Source organism: Oncorhynchus kisutch, linkage group LG27 (assembly GCF_002021735.2).
Source record: "Oncorhynchus kisutch isolate 150728-3 linkage group LG27, Okis_V2, whole genome shotgun sequence".
Taxonomy (NCBI): Eukaryota; Metazoa; Chordata; class Actinopteri; order Salmoniformes; family Salmonidae; genus Oncorhynchus; species Oncorhynchus kisutch.
Genome location: NC_034200.2, coordinates 6,843,710 through 6,860,018, shown reverse-complemented (window position 1 = coordinate 6,860,018; position 16,309 = coordinate 6,843,710). Strand labels below are relative to the sequence as shown.

The window sequence follows — 16,309 nt, the reverse complement described above, 5'->3', positions numbered from 1 at the left end:
GATTTGTTTAAAAAGTAGTGAGATGGAATGTGCAGTGATGAGCGTGGAGTGTACTGTACACTCGTCCTGGCATGATAAAATAAACACAGAGAGGCTGCTAGGATTCTTCCTCTATAAAAGCATTCTAACTAAGATGTGGTGAAAGACTGGGTATTGGTTTTAAATAGGGATATTTGGACAAAGGTAAGTGAGGTGTTTTTGTTGAACGAGGACTCTACAGTTAAACGGAAAACCTTACAATATACAGTACTTCTTCAGCCTGTGTAACATGAGTCGATAGGCTCAGTTGATAAAGACAAGTGTAAACTTCTGTCTGGACTTCTGAGACTTTTTTGCCATCACAGTGGACACAAAAGAGTCCTTCCGCCTGAAGCTTGTACAACTGCTGTCTGTCTCTGTTGTCAGACATAACCGACAAGGGATATGATCTTTGTCATTCCCAGCGCAACCACAGCTCCCTTCAACACCATGGCTCGTTCCAAGTCATCCGGGACCTGCTGTAACCTGGTGATGGCACTGCTGACCCTGTGGTCCATGGTCTCCCTCATCGTTATCGTGGTGTGGGCCACCTCTCCTCACATGAAGGGCGTGTCCCAGTGCAACGTAGCCCAACAGGTGTGGACCACAGTGTGCCTGCTTGTTCAGCAGTATAGTGCCCTCCCTATCTGGGTACAAACCAGGGTACACTGTCTGTACAAGAGCTCGAGCCAGTGCTTTCTGTGAGCTTACCGGTACAATCTTAACTCTGTTACACAGTCCCTGACGGAGAAGATGGAGGGGGCGAAGGTTGTGTGGGAGAAGGAAAAGCAGGCCTTGCTGGAGTCTGTAAGGCTGAGCCAGGAGTCCCAAACCACACTGCAGCAGGAGATGGAGGTTGTCGCTGAGAGACTGAGAGAGAATTACGTGTCCCTGAGCCTCAGCCTGCAGGAGAATGTGAGTGTAGCCTCCAATGTCATTTTAGACATTCACATGTTTGACATCCTTGTTCATGTTCAGAATACATAGATTATAGATTGTATGCTGTTGATGTTCAGAATACATAGATTATAGATTGTATGCTGTTCATGTTCAGAATACATAGACTATAGATTGTATGCTGTTCATGTTCAGAATACAACTCCTTGGCATCAAAACTTTTGGTCAAAACGATCTATTCTTAAACAACATATAGATTGTCAGTGACTGTAGATTTGCTTTGTACACAGGCGATGCTGCATGCGAATGAAACAGCACAAAGGAGTGCTATTTTCCTGCACAGAGACACACAGAGAAATATGTCCCTAGATCTGAGTCTACAGAGAGGTACGGTATTACTGGATCAAAGAATACATATATATACATGTATTTAAAAAACAAACATTTTTAACCTTTTTAACCTGGCTGTAAATCATATCACTCTCGTGATAGCGATTACAGAATAACCAACATATCTTACATTATAAATGTTATTTTATGACACTGGAAGATGTTCCGTTTTTTATTACTGTAGACCATTTTGAGTGGTTACGATTCAACTTCACCCAAGCTGTCCACCAGTCCCACTCCTGCTCTGCTTCATGTGATGCTTCAAATAGCCAGGCGGTGGCAGCAATGAGTCAAATGAAAGCCTGCGAGTCCAGCAAACACTATATGATAACACAAATGTGAGTATACAGCAGCTCATATGTAAAAATATATATAAATACAAAAAACTAAACTAAAAACTGTATTTGTGCTGTAGACACCAGCATTCCCGTTATTGTTCAGTTTTATTTCCACTAAACAAATACCTTAAAAAGGACATTATGTTTTGTATTACAGGGAAAGAAGAGGTTGCAAGATCAATGGTAATTCACCACAAGAATCACTTCTGTTTATTGCTCATACACACTATGATTGATAACCTCATATATGCAGGCTTGTATCAAACCAACATGGCATAATAGTTTGCAATTACTTTAGTTTATCTGTGTCCTAATGTTTTTTTTCCCCTACTTTCTCTCAGGATTGTCATCCAGTGCTTTTTGACTGTGAGGAGAGAAATATGAGGGCGTCATTGTTAATCTGAAGGGTTTATTAATTCATGTGATTAACACATACTTATTTCACCGTGCTCTGTGTGTACTGTTATATATTATATTTTTCTGTATGGTTGGAAACATGTTGCACTGCTTTGCCATGTGTCTGTGTTATTCCTCTGTGGATAAAACACTCCTGGGGGTAGATCAGCTTTAATATTACAGATAGATAGTGGGTTCTATCAATGTCATTTTCTGCATCATTTCTAATCCCCCGTGTATTTTTCACACGACTCATGACATGATTGTGATGGAATAACATGTAACATTTTCCAGCCATGACCAGAACCCTATGTGGGGCGGCAGGTAGCCTAATGGTTAGAGCGTTGGGCCAAAGATCTAAGCTCATCAGTCGAGGTTGCGACACCAGGAATTAAAGTGTAACGAATTCAGGTGGCGTTTTCAACCAAGAACGAACATACTCGCCCATGCCGACCCTGTATCGAATCCCAACGAGGCTTCTGTATTTAGCCTTGCATGGTTTTTTAATGCTTTCTTTTCCCTACCCTGACAATCTGAGAGTAGAAAAGTATCGGGCTTCATCCGACAATCCTCGTTCCTCTCACCCCGTAAATCTGTCATCATCATCATCCATAACTTTTTATTATAAAAACCTGTCTCTTTTCGTCAAATCGCTCACCCTCTTCAGGATTCACATTTATAGAAGGGTAGCCTGAACGTGTTAAGCCTGAACACCACAGGAGTTAAATCTTGTTCATCTCAAATAAGAGAAACGGCTTAATTTACACATTTAATATCAAGTTCACATCGAAAGCGTAATGTTGGCGGAGTTGTTTTGATTATAAATCAAGGAAGTAATTGAAGACACAGAATTGGAGAAAGACGTGAGAATGACAAATGTACTCGAATTGTTTGAAATCAGTGCACAAAGCACACAAGCAGGAACATTAAATAGTTTATACAATGGAGCATTCAAAGACTGACATTAATTGAACAAAACAAAATGTAATTAGAGAATTCAGCTAATGGCTTTTGTGCTCAGAGTGAATTAAGAGTATGGGGAGAATACTTTTTAGTAATAGGTCAATGAAAAATGATGCTGTATTACAGTTAATTAAATAAACACCACAGAGGGACAAACAATTGAACACAAATAATTACAATTATATATAATTAACTGAAAACGAAGAGTGACTGATCGCTGGCTCCATCAGAATGCCCAGCCCATAAGGAGCAGAGGACGGGACTGGCACAGGTGTGAAGATCATGAACAGAGTTCCAGCCGGGCACAGGTGTGAAGATCATGAACAGAGGCCCAGCCGGGCACAGGTGTGGAGATCATGAACAGAGGCCCAGCCAGGCACAGGTGTGGAGATCATGAACAGAGGCCCAGCCGGGCACAGGTGTGGAGATCATGAACAGAGGCCCAGCCGGGCACAGGTGTGGAGATCATGAACAGAGGCCCAGCCGGGCACAGGTGTGGAGATCATGAACAGAGGCCCAGCAGGGCACAGGTGTCAAGGCCACAGAAAGAGAACCAGCTGGTGGTGGAGTAGTCCGTACAGGAGCAGAGGACGGATGCGGGTAGAGGTGTGGACTGGATGCTGGATGGTGGGACCACTACAAAGTCATCTGATTGGCAGCATGTTTTTTTGCATCACTCTTCATCAATGCCACCAAATACCCAGCATACCACAGAGCATTTTCAACAACCTACTTGAAGGTCTTCTTCCTCAGAAGGCTGAACTGCCTTGTTTCTGGGTTGCCAACTCGGGGCAGTACAGCCCTCCTGGCCAAACTTATCCAGAGATATAGCCCTGGAGTACTCTTTTAGAACCATCTCCTGAAATGGCAAGCATCCTCTCTGTCAAATCAAATTAAATCAAATCCAATTTTAATCATCATATATATACAGAATACAGTGGGGTGTAAACAGTGCAATGAAATGCTTACTTACAAGCTACCTCTCAACATACCCCCAAGACATGCTGTATGACAAGGGGTATGATATTTGTGCGTCTGTAACTTTCTCACTAATCATTCTTCACAATTCATCAGGACTATCGGTAATCCTGGTAGCATCCACATTAATGTAGAAGTGTTTAGAAACATATTATTCTATTCTTATTTACAATAAGTGACTCCAAAATGACACAATACATGATTTATCAGTAATTTGTATTGGGCACAAAATAATCTCAAACACAACCAAAACAAAGAGCAAATGTTTGTAGTCACAAGCTTGATGTAACCATTGCGTGCTAGGAATAACAGACCAAATATTAAACTTTTGACTACTTTAATACTTTTGGTTCCTCTTAAATGGGGGGACTATGTACAAAAAGTGCTATAATAAAAAGTGCTGTAATATGGATGAAAAAAACCTTAAATTAAAGCTGACAGTCTGCACTTTGTATCATTGCAAATCCAAAGTGCTGGAGTACAGAGCCGAAACAACAAAACATTTCACCATCCCAATACTTTAGATGGAGTATTTGGCTGTTTTGACTGCCAGAGCCAATTCACGCTTTAAAAAGAACATTCATGGTACATGGACTAAGGCGTAACGTTAGCCCGAACAGGAACGTAGGACAGGGGAATGAGGAGCCCAAGTGTGGAGGACAGAGGCCCAGGTGGTGGAGTATCCCGTACAGGAGAGGAGGACAGGGGACTGACTGATGCAGCTGTGGACTGGATGCTGGTAGAGGGGGTGGGAGTAGGACGACAGGTGCCAACAAGAGGCAGGGCTGTCTCCAGCCCAGGAACTGTCAGGTCCTGATATTCCACAAGCTCCACAAAGCCCTCATCATCCTCCCCTTGGACATCAGGATCACCTGTCTCCAGTTCCTCAATGGCAGCCTTGTGATCCTGCAGCACCAAACCAGTCTGATCAAAGAGGTACTTCAAACCTATCAGCTCCCCCAAAGAAACAAACTACATAAATATGAGAATACACTGGACTGAGAATGGAATAATTCTATAATAACATTTCACAAAGAGAAATGTGTTGCTGTTTGTATTACATATAAAAGCTGCATTAGATTGTTATTTACATTATATTGCCATTACCAGTGTATTTCGTGTGGAACAGTGTAAGGAACCATATGTTCCAACTGATGACCTTCCTACTGCACAGAATGTGGGCAATACAACTTTACCTGCCAGAGCTTCCTGGGCATCCAGAGCAGCAGAGGATCGGCAAAGTATCTTTCCATCTCTACTGACCTGCAGATGGTGGTGGAGGGCAGTCCCACCACATTTTGTCAACCCTGGCAAAGTCCATCTCTGGAATCCCATTCCCCGACCACCTGAACAACGCCTTGGACATCCACTTATGGTCCACATCAGGCAAAATGCTTTGCCATCCCTTGGGAAGGCATACATCTCTCCCTGTGAAATCACAACACAACATTTCCCACATGAGAAATAATGTATTGATGATACATTCCCCAAAGAACAGGTGATCATATCACATGAGACATACCGTGTAACGTTAGGCCTGTAATATCATTTAAAATGCAAGTCATCACTATAAATACTTCAAATACAGGCTGGATGGGCTGAAAAGTAGAACTATTAACTTAATTGGATCAATAGATTAAACACCATCAAAAGACGATCCTTTGTTTTACTTATCTATTATCGCTATCAACTAAGCGTCATCATTAATGAAAATAATAACTCCAGATTAGTATGAAAATAGTGAGGTTAACAGACTATTTTGATGGTCTAAGTCATCGGACGTTAAACTAGCTAAAGTTACGTTACTTCGTTAACCTGTGTCAGTGTTAAAACACCAGTTTACTAACGCGTCAGCGTTACCGTAGCTACACTGTAAATCTTGTTAACCGAACCGTGCTAACATATTAGTTACTGTAGCCTAACACAGTGATCTTACCTGCTAGATATTCCGATCGATTATGATGATGATCAATGAAAATTCAAAAAAAATTTTTTAGCTAACGTTACTTCAGAAAATAAACATTATTCGCGAATAAAATTACCTAAAAGAAAATATATATTTTCCATGGTCCTCTTGGAGAGAGTTTAAAGGTCCCGCCATAGCTCTATCCTCATTGGTGAATTCTTGGTTACTGGTTGGTTGCACTGGCCTCTCGGATTGGTTGGCGAGTGAAATTATTAGTTACAGACGGCGATATGATTGGTTGTCAGAACCAGAAATTTCCTCGATTCAAGAGTGTCAGGGGGGGGCAAGCAGGTTACCGGATCGAATCACCGAGCTGAAGGTAAACATCTGTCGTTCTGCCCCTGAGCAAGGCAGTTCCCCGTTAGGCCGTCATTGTAAATAAGAATTTGTTCTTATTGTTATGTTTTTATTTGATTTATTATTGTCTCAGACACTAATGTTTAATCACTAGTTTGTTACAGTCACATTAAATTCCTTTTAATTCCTTTCCTATTTTGGTTTTCTGCCTAAATATTTAATGTTGTCAACTTGTCTTGAAATAAAGGAAAATATAATTGCGTTGTTCCTAAATTCAGTGTATTGTGCTACATATGCCATGAATCAAAGGGCGCAAAACCCGACGATATTAAATTGTGTTTTGGCTCAAGAGTTGCATTAGCGTCATGGCAGCAACATTAGTGTCCTGGTAGAAACATTAAAACGATCGGTTTTCCGATTTGCCTTCACAATAAAAGTCTGCGGTAAAACGCTGTGTATGACATTAAATCAATTATTTCGTGCAGCTTTACATAGTGCACAATGTTAAAATTAAAGACAATTACTACTCCATATAAGATACATAATATTATAAGGTGGAGCAGATTGACCGATGCGAAATGGCTAGCTAGTTAGCGGTGGTGCGCTGTGTAGCGATGGGTAACGATGCTCCGTGGGTGTCAGTTGTCTGTGTGTGCAGAGGGTCCCTGGTTCGAGCCCGGGTAGGGCGAGGAGAGGGACGGAAGCTATACTGTTACATTGGCTTATAGAGCAAAAACTATTCTGATTTTCCATATTTGTGCCCATCACTAATTGAATGTATGTATTTGATAAGGGATTGCTACAAATGAATGTATCATAAGACCATAAATGTTTTGCCGAAACATTTTATGAAATGAATTAAGTATGACCATGAATTTTTACTAACACATTTGATACAATTGGTGACTGAAGTGACTGTGTCCCTATAGCCTGGTTGATGTTGATTATGTTTAAATTGTAAATAAATTCGATTTTTGTTTTGACAAAAACAAATTGCCTTATGGGTTTGTTAGTTGAGTGTTGATAGTTTAGTGTGTATAGGCATTGACTTCAGGACCATAGATGGCACCTGGTCATTTGAAGGTGGTTTATACAGACCTTACTGAGTACTCCCAACCACACTTTTCCCTCTGCACATAGAATCTTTTGTTTATATTTTAGCCACCATTTTAAGCTATTTGACCACAGTAAAAGGCCAGCAACACTCTGTATTATTTAGAGCCACGTGAAATGACACCATATATACATTCTACAGACACTACTGACTATCCCCTACAATACTTTTAGTACGGGCCCCAGGATACTTTTTGCTCTACAAGCCAACATGTATTCCATATACAGTGATTCGCATTGGAGGAATTTATTTGACCTTGGAACATGTATTACAACCAAAATGTAATGCAAATGTCACTTAAATATGAACAATGTTAATGTTTAAACAATTATTTACACTTTATTGACACTTTTCTACTATTAGGTGGGCGAATTTTATTTTGAAAATGTTCGAAATTCCGTGACCCGGAACTACTTTTTTAAGAGTTGCTGACGAGACGCTGAGAGGAGTTGCAACCTTTCAAGTATCTAGAAGAAAGTATTCCATCTATCTTGCTGTGTCTATGTGTATGTATACATCTTTATACAAATCAGTATTTGGAACCTTCTATGCAACTATTATTTCTTGCTGGGTTGTTAGCGAAATAATAATTGCAATCCGATACAGTAGCTAGCTATCTGATTAGCCAGTACAGAGTATGCGATATAATTATCGTTAGCTTGCTACTGTTGCTTGACCAGCAAACACGGTGTGCATGCATATGCGGATGTACAGTAAATACAAAAAGTTATCAAAGCTAGGCAACTGTCTGTAATCTCATTCGATAATTTTTGTTGTGAAATTTCCACGAGACTGATCAGTGGAGTGTCGACAACAGATGTGTTGCTAGTTAATTTACTTGACCTACCTGTTGGTATTGTTGTCGATGGTAAACCCACAATCCCCACAACTAGCTAGTTACACGCAAAAGCGTTTAGGTATGTTGTTAAAGTTATAGCTAGCAAAGCAGAACTTTCAATTATTTACAAACTGTGGTTAGCAGAACAGATTTGTCCTCAAAAACTTAGATGCACACAACAAGCCCTAAGATTACACCCCTCTCTGAAATTCACATGAATTGGCTTTATTTGATCAACACAAAGAATAAACCTGTTCACATCCTGCATGGTTCCACCACAGCTCAAGATGATGAGCTTTGTCCTCCTGAGGAGCTGAAGCACTGGAGCTTGCCTGGCCCTGAACATGAATTCTCCAGAGGACAGTTCTTCCTCTTCCACACAGAAGACCTCGGTTTGGGCCGACCAGCAGACAGCCACTGCACAGCTGGGAGTTAGCCCTCCGTCTCCCACACACTGCTTTGGGGATGGGGAAGGAACCAGCTCTGCTATCCCAGCTGAAACACCTGTTTCAACCAACCCTTCTTGCCCATCTCAAACACTTGTTTCACCCCCAAAAAAGAGGACCGCAGAGAAAGGAACCTTTGATGCATCACAGCCACAGGGTGAACGTCGCAAGAGGGGGAGGCCACGCAAACACAAGAAACCCCAGACTGACACAGAACACCATATCCACCAGGCCCAGTCCCCGACAGCTACACATCCATGTTTACAGCCAGAGGACCAAACAGAGGCTGTGACACTGACACCCAGCTCACCTGTGATACCTGAGGACAGGTGTCGGTCACCTGAGGCCACCTTTGAACCACCATGCCTTGCCTTGGACTTACAGAGCCCCAATAAGGGACAGAGTAAGAATGGGCCCCATCTCTCCAGTGCTTCTGTTGGACAAGGAGACCTAACAGGCCCTAATGTTCTAACCACTGGTAGTATCACTGCCACTGGGATATTTATAAGCAAATGTGCCAAAGAGCAAAGGACTCTGTGCCAGTCACCACAGAATCTGACGGATGGGAGAAAGGCGGCAAAAAAATCACAAATTCATAAGGTCGATCAGCCACAGGAGACCGTGACAAATGGGGAAAAAACATCTAAACCCTTACCGACTATTAAGGTAGGACAGGAGAATTGCCTGACACAAAAGACTGGGAAAAAAAGGAAATTTACAAAAAAATCACAGAGCCATAAGGTAGGCCAGCCAAGGGACACTGACCAGTCACAGGAGGAGTCTGTAACAAAAAAGAAAAAGGGCTCTAAAATATCTCCAACCCATAAGGGAGAGCAGTCACAAGAGATGGTAACAAAGAGGAAATATACCAAAAAAACACAGAGCCATAAGGGAGACAAGGAGACTGTGAGAAATGGGAAAAAGACAACTATGAAATCACCAACACACCAGGTAGACCAGTCACAAGAGTTGGTAACAAAAAGGAAAAAGGTGTCTAAAATATCTTCAACCCACAAGGTAGACCACTCACAAGAAACTGTGAAAAAGAGGAAATATACAAAAAAATCACAGAGCCAGGAGATTGACCAGTCACAATCCCCAGAGACTGGAAAAAATACATCTATGAAATCGCTGACGAATAAGGTAATCAAGGTGGCATCGAAAAAATCACAAAGCCATACCGTAGAACAGTCACTAGGGATTGACCAATCACAAGAGACCGTGAGAAAGAGGAACTACACAAAAACATCTCAGAAGCATAAGGAGGACTCACATGAGACTGTGAGAAATGGGGAAAAGACATCCAAAAAATCACAGAAGCATAAGGTAGAGTTACGAGACACGAAAAAGTCACAGGAGGTGACTGTAAAAAATAGGAAATATACTAAGAAATCAAAGAACCACAAGGTAGACTCGGGAGTCCTCTCCTTACTCCCTGTGTTATCTGCAGACCTCTCCCTCAACCTTTCCTCTCCCACATTCAGCTCTACTGGGCTTCCAAAGAGAAAATATACAAAAAAATCACAGACCCTCAAGGTAGACTCCGATGTCCCATCCTCACTCATTGTACTGTCTGCAGACCTCTCCTCCAGCCTGCAGAGTAGCCGCTCTCCTACTCGCAGCCCTTCTGGCATCCCCTTCTCACCAAACACGCCTAAGAGAGTCCGAGGCAGACCTCAGCGGGTCCAGCAGCAGCTCTTTCTTAGCTCCACGCCAGGTCCTCACCCCAGATCCCCCACAGGAACAGACAACCCCCTCTCTGCCTCCCTGTCTCACTTGGGACTGGGCCCACAGAACGCCTCACCCATCACCCCCTGGAAGCTGTTGGAACTAAGCCCTCTGGAGAAGGTACTGTATTATCATCTTCATCACTGATTAGAAACATTTATTTATTTAACCTTTAAGGTTAAAACCTGTTTTCACTTTGTCATTATGAGGTATTGAGTGTAGATTGAGGAAAAACATTTTATTTAATCAATTTTAGAATAACAAAATGTGGGAAAAGGAAAGGGGTCTGAATACTTTCCGAATGCACTGTAACACATGATAACTTATCAAAAACAAGTTATCATGAACCTCAGGTCACCTCCTTCCTTTTCCTTTAACACTATATTACATTGTCAGGTGAATGGTCAAACACTGAATAGTGCTCAGGATTGTGGTCAGTGTTTAAAAGTAATCACAGTTAAATAACCTTCTCTCTTGCCTATTGCATTTCAATCTGTTTAAATGAAATCCCAGTATTCATATGTTTAATACAAATTGTTAAAAAATTAATGTAATCTCTCCCAGACACACTTAGCTTTACCCGGTAGTAAACCTCGGGGTAGACCCAGAGTTAGGCCAAAGAACTCGGCTACAGTGAAGGGAGTGAAAACTCAGGGTGGTAAGAAGAAGGTGAAGGCTGCAGCAGAGGGAGGGTCCCAGACCTTCAGCTCTGAGGAAGGCCCCCCAGCCAAACTCAGACGTAGAAGCAGGAAAGGCCAGACAGCAGAGGGAGCTGGCCTGCAGAGCAGTTACACTACCAGCACTGAGCCACGCTCCAGACCCAGGTTTGAGCTGCAGGAGTCAGACTCACCAGACACAGACACAGGAGATGCCTCCCTGTCCTCAGACCTCTCCATCGAGTTAAGCGTACAGGAAGACCGTGTAACATCACTGACTCTTGAAGAGGAGGAAGAGCAAGACGATGAGGAAGATCTGCCCAGTTTCTTAAATAACACAAGTGAGTAATGTGCTGACTAGACTGGCTACGTTGCGTGGGCAAGCATTGCTAAATAAATGTACACGTGTGTGTTATTAGGGCCGGGAAATACCAGTATTGTGATACTCATTAGTATTGTGGCAAGGAAACAAAACACAAAGCATATTTCATTTCTGTAGTAAAACAGCCCTAATGTTGGAAAAAAATGTTTGTCATCCAGAGTCACATTTATTTGTTTTCCAAACTATAGCACACAATATTTAACATAAAGCAGGTTTTTAAAGGGCCAAAGAGTTTGACTGCTTCGTGGTTTCATTTTTGCCATGGAAAAAATATTGTGATACTGGTATCGTCCCGGCCCTACATATTATTCAATTATTTAACCCAAACTGCTGACGCGTGTCAACATTGAGATGCCTGAAGCACTGCAAGTCCCCCCTCTCCCATCTACTCATTGGTTTTCACAAGCATGTTAACCAACGTGGGTGATTGAAAGATGAGTCAAACTAGTTTTCCTGTTTTATCTCTCGATTAATTGTCGGAGTAGAGAACACACATTTCTGTATGACTCAAAATGGGTCAAAATTATACACAGATCCAGCAACAAAAAAAAATAGGACCATATGCATTTCAGGTAAAATGACAACCTGATGTTTATCTCCCAGGACAAATGAGCTAGCAGCAACAAGCTAGCTAAATGTCCATCATTGTTTCATGTGTGTTTCGACCTGTCCCCAATTTAATATAGTGGGTTCACAGTTGGTTTTGGTATTTTAACCTGCGTGTCATGAACGTGTCTGGTGGGGATAGACAAAATCAACAAGCACATGTGGATGCACGTGGGGGGTGGTTTGGTGTGTTAGAGAGAGAGCGCGTTGGTTAACTCCCTTAATGATATGATGCCTTCATGCATGTGTACTATAGCTTATGTTGAGTTGTTAATTAAAACTAAAATAACCCGTAGTTATTTGTCTCTTTTCAGAGCCACTGTCCATAACGGAAGGAATATGTGTTTGGTGCAAATTTAGAAGCTATCCTTTCTGGCCGGCAATGGTGAGTATTGATTGCTGTGCTTCAACTAAACTCATTTTGAATAGTCATCAGTAACTGAACTAGAAACTGTTTGACTCCATAGGTGAAGAGTGTGAACCGTAAGCTGAAGAAGGCCAGCATTGTGTTTATTGACGACCTGCTGTTTGACAAAAAGAGGATACGAAAAGGGTAGGAACCAAAACTCTGTGCAGCCCTTCCCACAGTCATTCCCTATGAGCTGTAACTGGTGTCCATTGCCCGATTAGCCTCCGCGCTCCAATATTAACTGTTGTCTTTTTGTGTTTCTTTCAAAGCTTTTCTGTGTCCCTAAAAACATTGAAGCCTTTTGACTGTGAAGAGGCTGATCAGCTAGTGGTAAGGGTAACTGAAGAAAACAGTTTAAGAATACTGACTCCACAGAACTAATATATAATATAGATATACCGAGCAGATGGCAGACAGCGTCTATTGCGTCGTGTGGGTGAGCGCTTTGCTGATGTCTGTTGTGTACATAGTGTTCCTTGTTGGCGGTGGGGTTATGGTATGGGCAGGCATAAGCTACGGACAACAAACACAATTGCATTTTATCGATGACAATTTGAATGCACAGAGATACCGTGACGAGATCCCGAGGCCCATTGTCGTGCATTTAATATGCCGCCATCAATATGCCGCCATCACCTTATGTTTCAGCTCGATAATGCACAGCCCCATGCCGCAAGGATCTGAACACAATTCCTGGAAGCTGAAAATGTCCCAGTTCTTCCATGGCCTGCATACTCACCAGACATGTCACCCATTGAGCATGTTTGGGATACTCTGGATCGACATGTACGACAGCGTGTTCCAGTTCCCGCCAATATCCAGCAACTTCACACAGCCATTGAAGAGGAGTGGGACAACATTCTACAGGCCACAATCAACAGCCTGATCAACTCTATGCGAAGGAAATGTTGTGCTGCATGAGGCAAATGGTGGTCACACCAGATACTGACTGGTTTTCTGATCCACGCTCAATTATATATATATTTTTTAAAGGTATCTGTGACCAACATATTGCTTAACTGTATTCTCAGTCATGTGAAATCCATAGATTAAGGCCTAATGCATTTATTTCAATTGACTGATTTCCTTATGTAACAGTAAAATATTTGAAATTGTTTCGTTTTTGTTCAGTGTATATTTTGTCAACATTTCTGGTGACTGTTGTGTTGATGTTTCCTGTTGTCTGTAGTGTAAAGCCAGAGAGAAGTATGATGCTGCCATCAAATGGTGTCTGGCGTTGATAGCCGACTATAGAATCCGTATCGGTAAACTATTCTGCACTTCTCTTAGAATGAGCACCGTGATCCAGATTATACTTAGTGTTATATTCCCCATTACTGTTGTTAATGTTTGTATTGTCTTTGCAGGATGCGGCTTCACCGGTTCCTTCATTGAATACTTTTCTGATGACATAAGTAAGTTCATGTCCGTTCACTGATGTTTTCTGATGTTGATACAGTGACATTCCCACAAGTCATCTCAAATGCTGTCTGTCCTGTTTAAACAGGTCTTTAGTACCACATAATGTGTTCTCTGTGACTGAGATAAAGGTTAGATGGATCAATACATTACCTGTATGATCCCTCCCCCAGGCTGCCCAGTGAGAAGGTGCTACCCCCGGGGCACCTCAGACCTCACCTTCCCCAGTAAGCTAATTCTGGAGGAGCAGTACGTAACCTCTGACCCGGAAGGGGACGATCAGGAGGGCAGCAAACGGCAGGAGGAGGAGAGGAGGAGGAAGCTGCTGCCTGACCGTTCCAAGGCTGCACGTAACCGTGCCAACGAGAAACTTGTGGACTTCGTCGTCAGGCAGCGCCGGGTGGAGACACGCCTTCTAGTGAGTAACCATGCCGATGCCTCTCTCTCTCTCCCAGGCACTCAGTATAGCAGTTGTTTTCTCCCTCCATCTGTCCGTCCCTCTCCTTTGCCTATCAGTATCTTCTCTCTGTCCATTCTCTCTCCTTCCATCTTTCTCTGTATGTAATATGGTCTCCAAACTTGAGTAGCTCTATATGTAGAAGATAAACCCTCTCTCTAACCCCAGGGTGTAATCAGTGGTCAGCAGCAGTCTAAGTGGCTGCGTTGGTTCCTGGCAGCCAGTCGGTCAGTTGTGGACACGTACCTGGAGGACGAAGAGCAGCTGGACCAGGTGTACCAGTACCTGAGAGGGGTGTATGAGACCGCCCCCCTCACCGCACCCTGTCTGGCCGATGTAGACCTCATCCGCTTGGTACTGGACGTGCTGTTACCAGAGGTCAGAATGCTGTAGAATAGAATACAACTTTATTGTCCATCGAAACACGTGTCTTTCTTTGCTGTCTGTTTTTAATACCATTCTTTATTGTTGGAAGTGATGTTAGAAGTCCTACTCCAGTCTCCTTTTCACCTCATCTAACACCTGATTTACTTAACAAAAGGCACTTCTCAATAGGTGGTCCAGGTATGACATGGCACAAGGCACAAGTGGGGGGGTGGGCCTTTCCTATTTTGTTCTCTATTGTTCCTCAAGCAAGGAGGGAGGCTGGTGACATCAGACCAACTCCTTGAATGCCCTAATCCTTGAAGTGTGCAGTTGTCAAAAAAAAAACTATTTTGTTTTACCCTTAAGTGTGTTTACACTTATTTTATACTTATTACTATTGTTTTTCAACAGGAAAAGTTCATAAATAGCTAGAGTGTGTCTTAAATGAGTTATTATTCTGAAGGGTGATGTCTTTTTGTGTAGGCTATTATCTATGCCATAGCTGGAGTGGACGAGTTGTCACTGGTGAAGGCAGAAGACAAATACCTGAAAGGGCCCTGTCTGAGTAAAAGGTAAGTGGTCAGGGAATTAAAGGCTAACACCGTTACATTTATTTCTGGGTCTAAATCTGCTTTCTTCTCTTTCCTTCCTCTCCTCAGGGAAAGAGAGGAGTTTGATGCGATGATCGAGCAGCAGATGAAGACGAAAGCATCGATCCGTCAGCATCCTGCACACTGAACATAACATAGCCTACTTGGCTTCCAACCCTCAGACTAAACGGGCCATAGGGTTCTGGTCAAAAGTAGTTTGAATAGTGCCATTTGGGATGCAGCCTCAGAATGCCAGTGTCCTAATCAAATGATGCTTCTAAGCATTATAGGACAGGAAATAAGTAAGTAGCCTTGTCCAAGCAAGAACAGCCAGTAAGGTAGAAGGCTTTTTCTGTACCGTGAAGCAGCTTGATATACAAGTACACCCTCTGGCCAGGACACTGGTCTATCGCAGACAATAAGAACCATATATAACGGTCTCTAAATGTGGCTCTGAGGACAATCAACTGCTGTTGTACATGCTAGCAGTGTACGTTGAGTTATCAAGTCATTGTCAAATCAACTGAAATCTGTGATCGACTGGTCAAGATTTACAGCTTCAACACGGAACTCCTGGGAGGGTGGGACCTCGTATCATTCAGAAAGACTTACGCCGCTGGTTGAAACTGGGACTTCATTTTAGACCCACTGCAACCGTATTTGATCCAACATGGTCGCCCGTTTAACTGTAAATTCAGGACATTAAAGACACTACTCTATTTTTCTATGGAAAAGTCTGCTCTTTTTTTAAATAAATAGTCATATTTGAACGTTCCAGTCTTATTCTATGGTCATGTAAGGTTAGCTTGTTAGTAAGTACCCATTTCCTGGTGACAGTGTTTAGAACATCAAGCTATACAACATTCTGAATGTGAATCATGTCAACTCATCTATAGTGAAACCCAAATGACACCCTATTCCCTTTATAGTGCACTTTTTTGATCAGGGCCCAAGTAGTGCCCTATGTAGGGAACCATTTGGGACACACCCAGTGACTTGCAATGACAGTACAGGAACAAGACTATTCCCCAATGACAGGTCAATAATGAATACAT

General features: G+C 42.4%; 2 protein-coding genes across 3 annotated transcripts; both read left to right on the top strand.

Annotated features, from left to right (window-relative positions):
• Window positions 1-54: 54 nt before the first annotated feature.
• On the top strand, window positions 55-2,160 carry LOC109871741 (uncharacterized). Its single transcript, XM_031807091.1, has 7 exons — window positions 55-183; window positions 444-615; window positions 757-933; window positions 1,206-1,302; window positions 1,490-1,643; window positions 1,801-1,826; window positions 1,985-2,160. The coding sequence occupies exons 2-7, from the start codon at window positions 469-471 to the stop codon at window positions 2,005-2,007; spliced, it is 624 nt and encodes a 207-aa protein (XP_031662951.1). The 5' UTR covers window positions 55-183; window positions 444-468; the 3' UTR covers window positions 2,008-2,160.
• Window positions 2,161-7,733: 5,573 nt separating this feature from the next.
• On the top strand, window positions 7,734-16,024 carry LOC109871797 (PWWP domain-containing DNA repair factor 3A). 2 transcript variants are annotated; one of them, XM_031806921.1, is made up of 12 exons: window positions 7,734-7,863; window positions 8,477-10,489; window positions 10,934-11,366; window positions 12,328-12,398; window positions 12,481-12,566; window positions 12,692-12,752; window positions 13,612-13,687; window positions 13,790-13,837; window positions 14,015-14,259; window positions 14,467-14,676; window positions 15,148-15,236; window positions 15,324-16,024. In XM_031806921.1, the coding sequence occupies exons 2-12, from the start codon at window positions 8,540-8,542 to the stop codon at window positions 15,400-15,402; spliced, it is 3,348 nt and encodes a 1,115-aa protein (XP_031662781.1). In that variant the 5' UTR covers window positions 7,734-7,863; window positions 8,477-8,539; the 3' UTR covers window positions 15,403-16,024. The 2 variants fall into 2 exon arrangements, with proteins under 2 accessions (XP_031662781.1, XP_020318398.1); XM_020462809.2 differs by having other exon boundaries at window positions 7,751-7,863; window positions 10,221-10,489.
• Window positions 16,025-16,309: the final 285 nt, after the last annotated feature.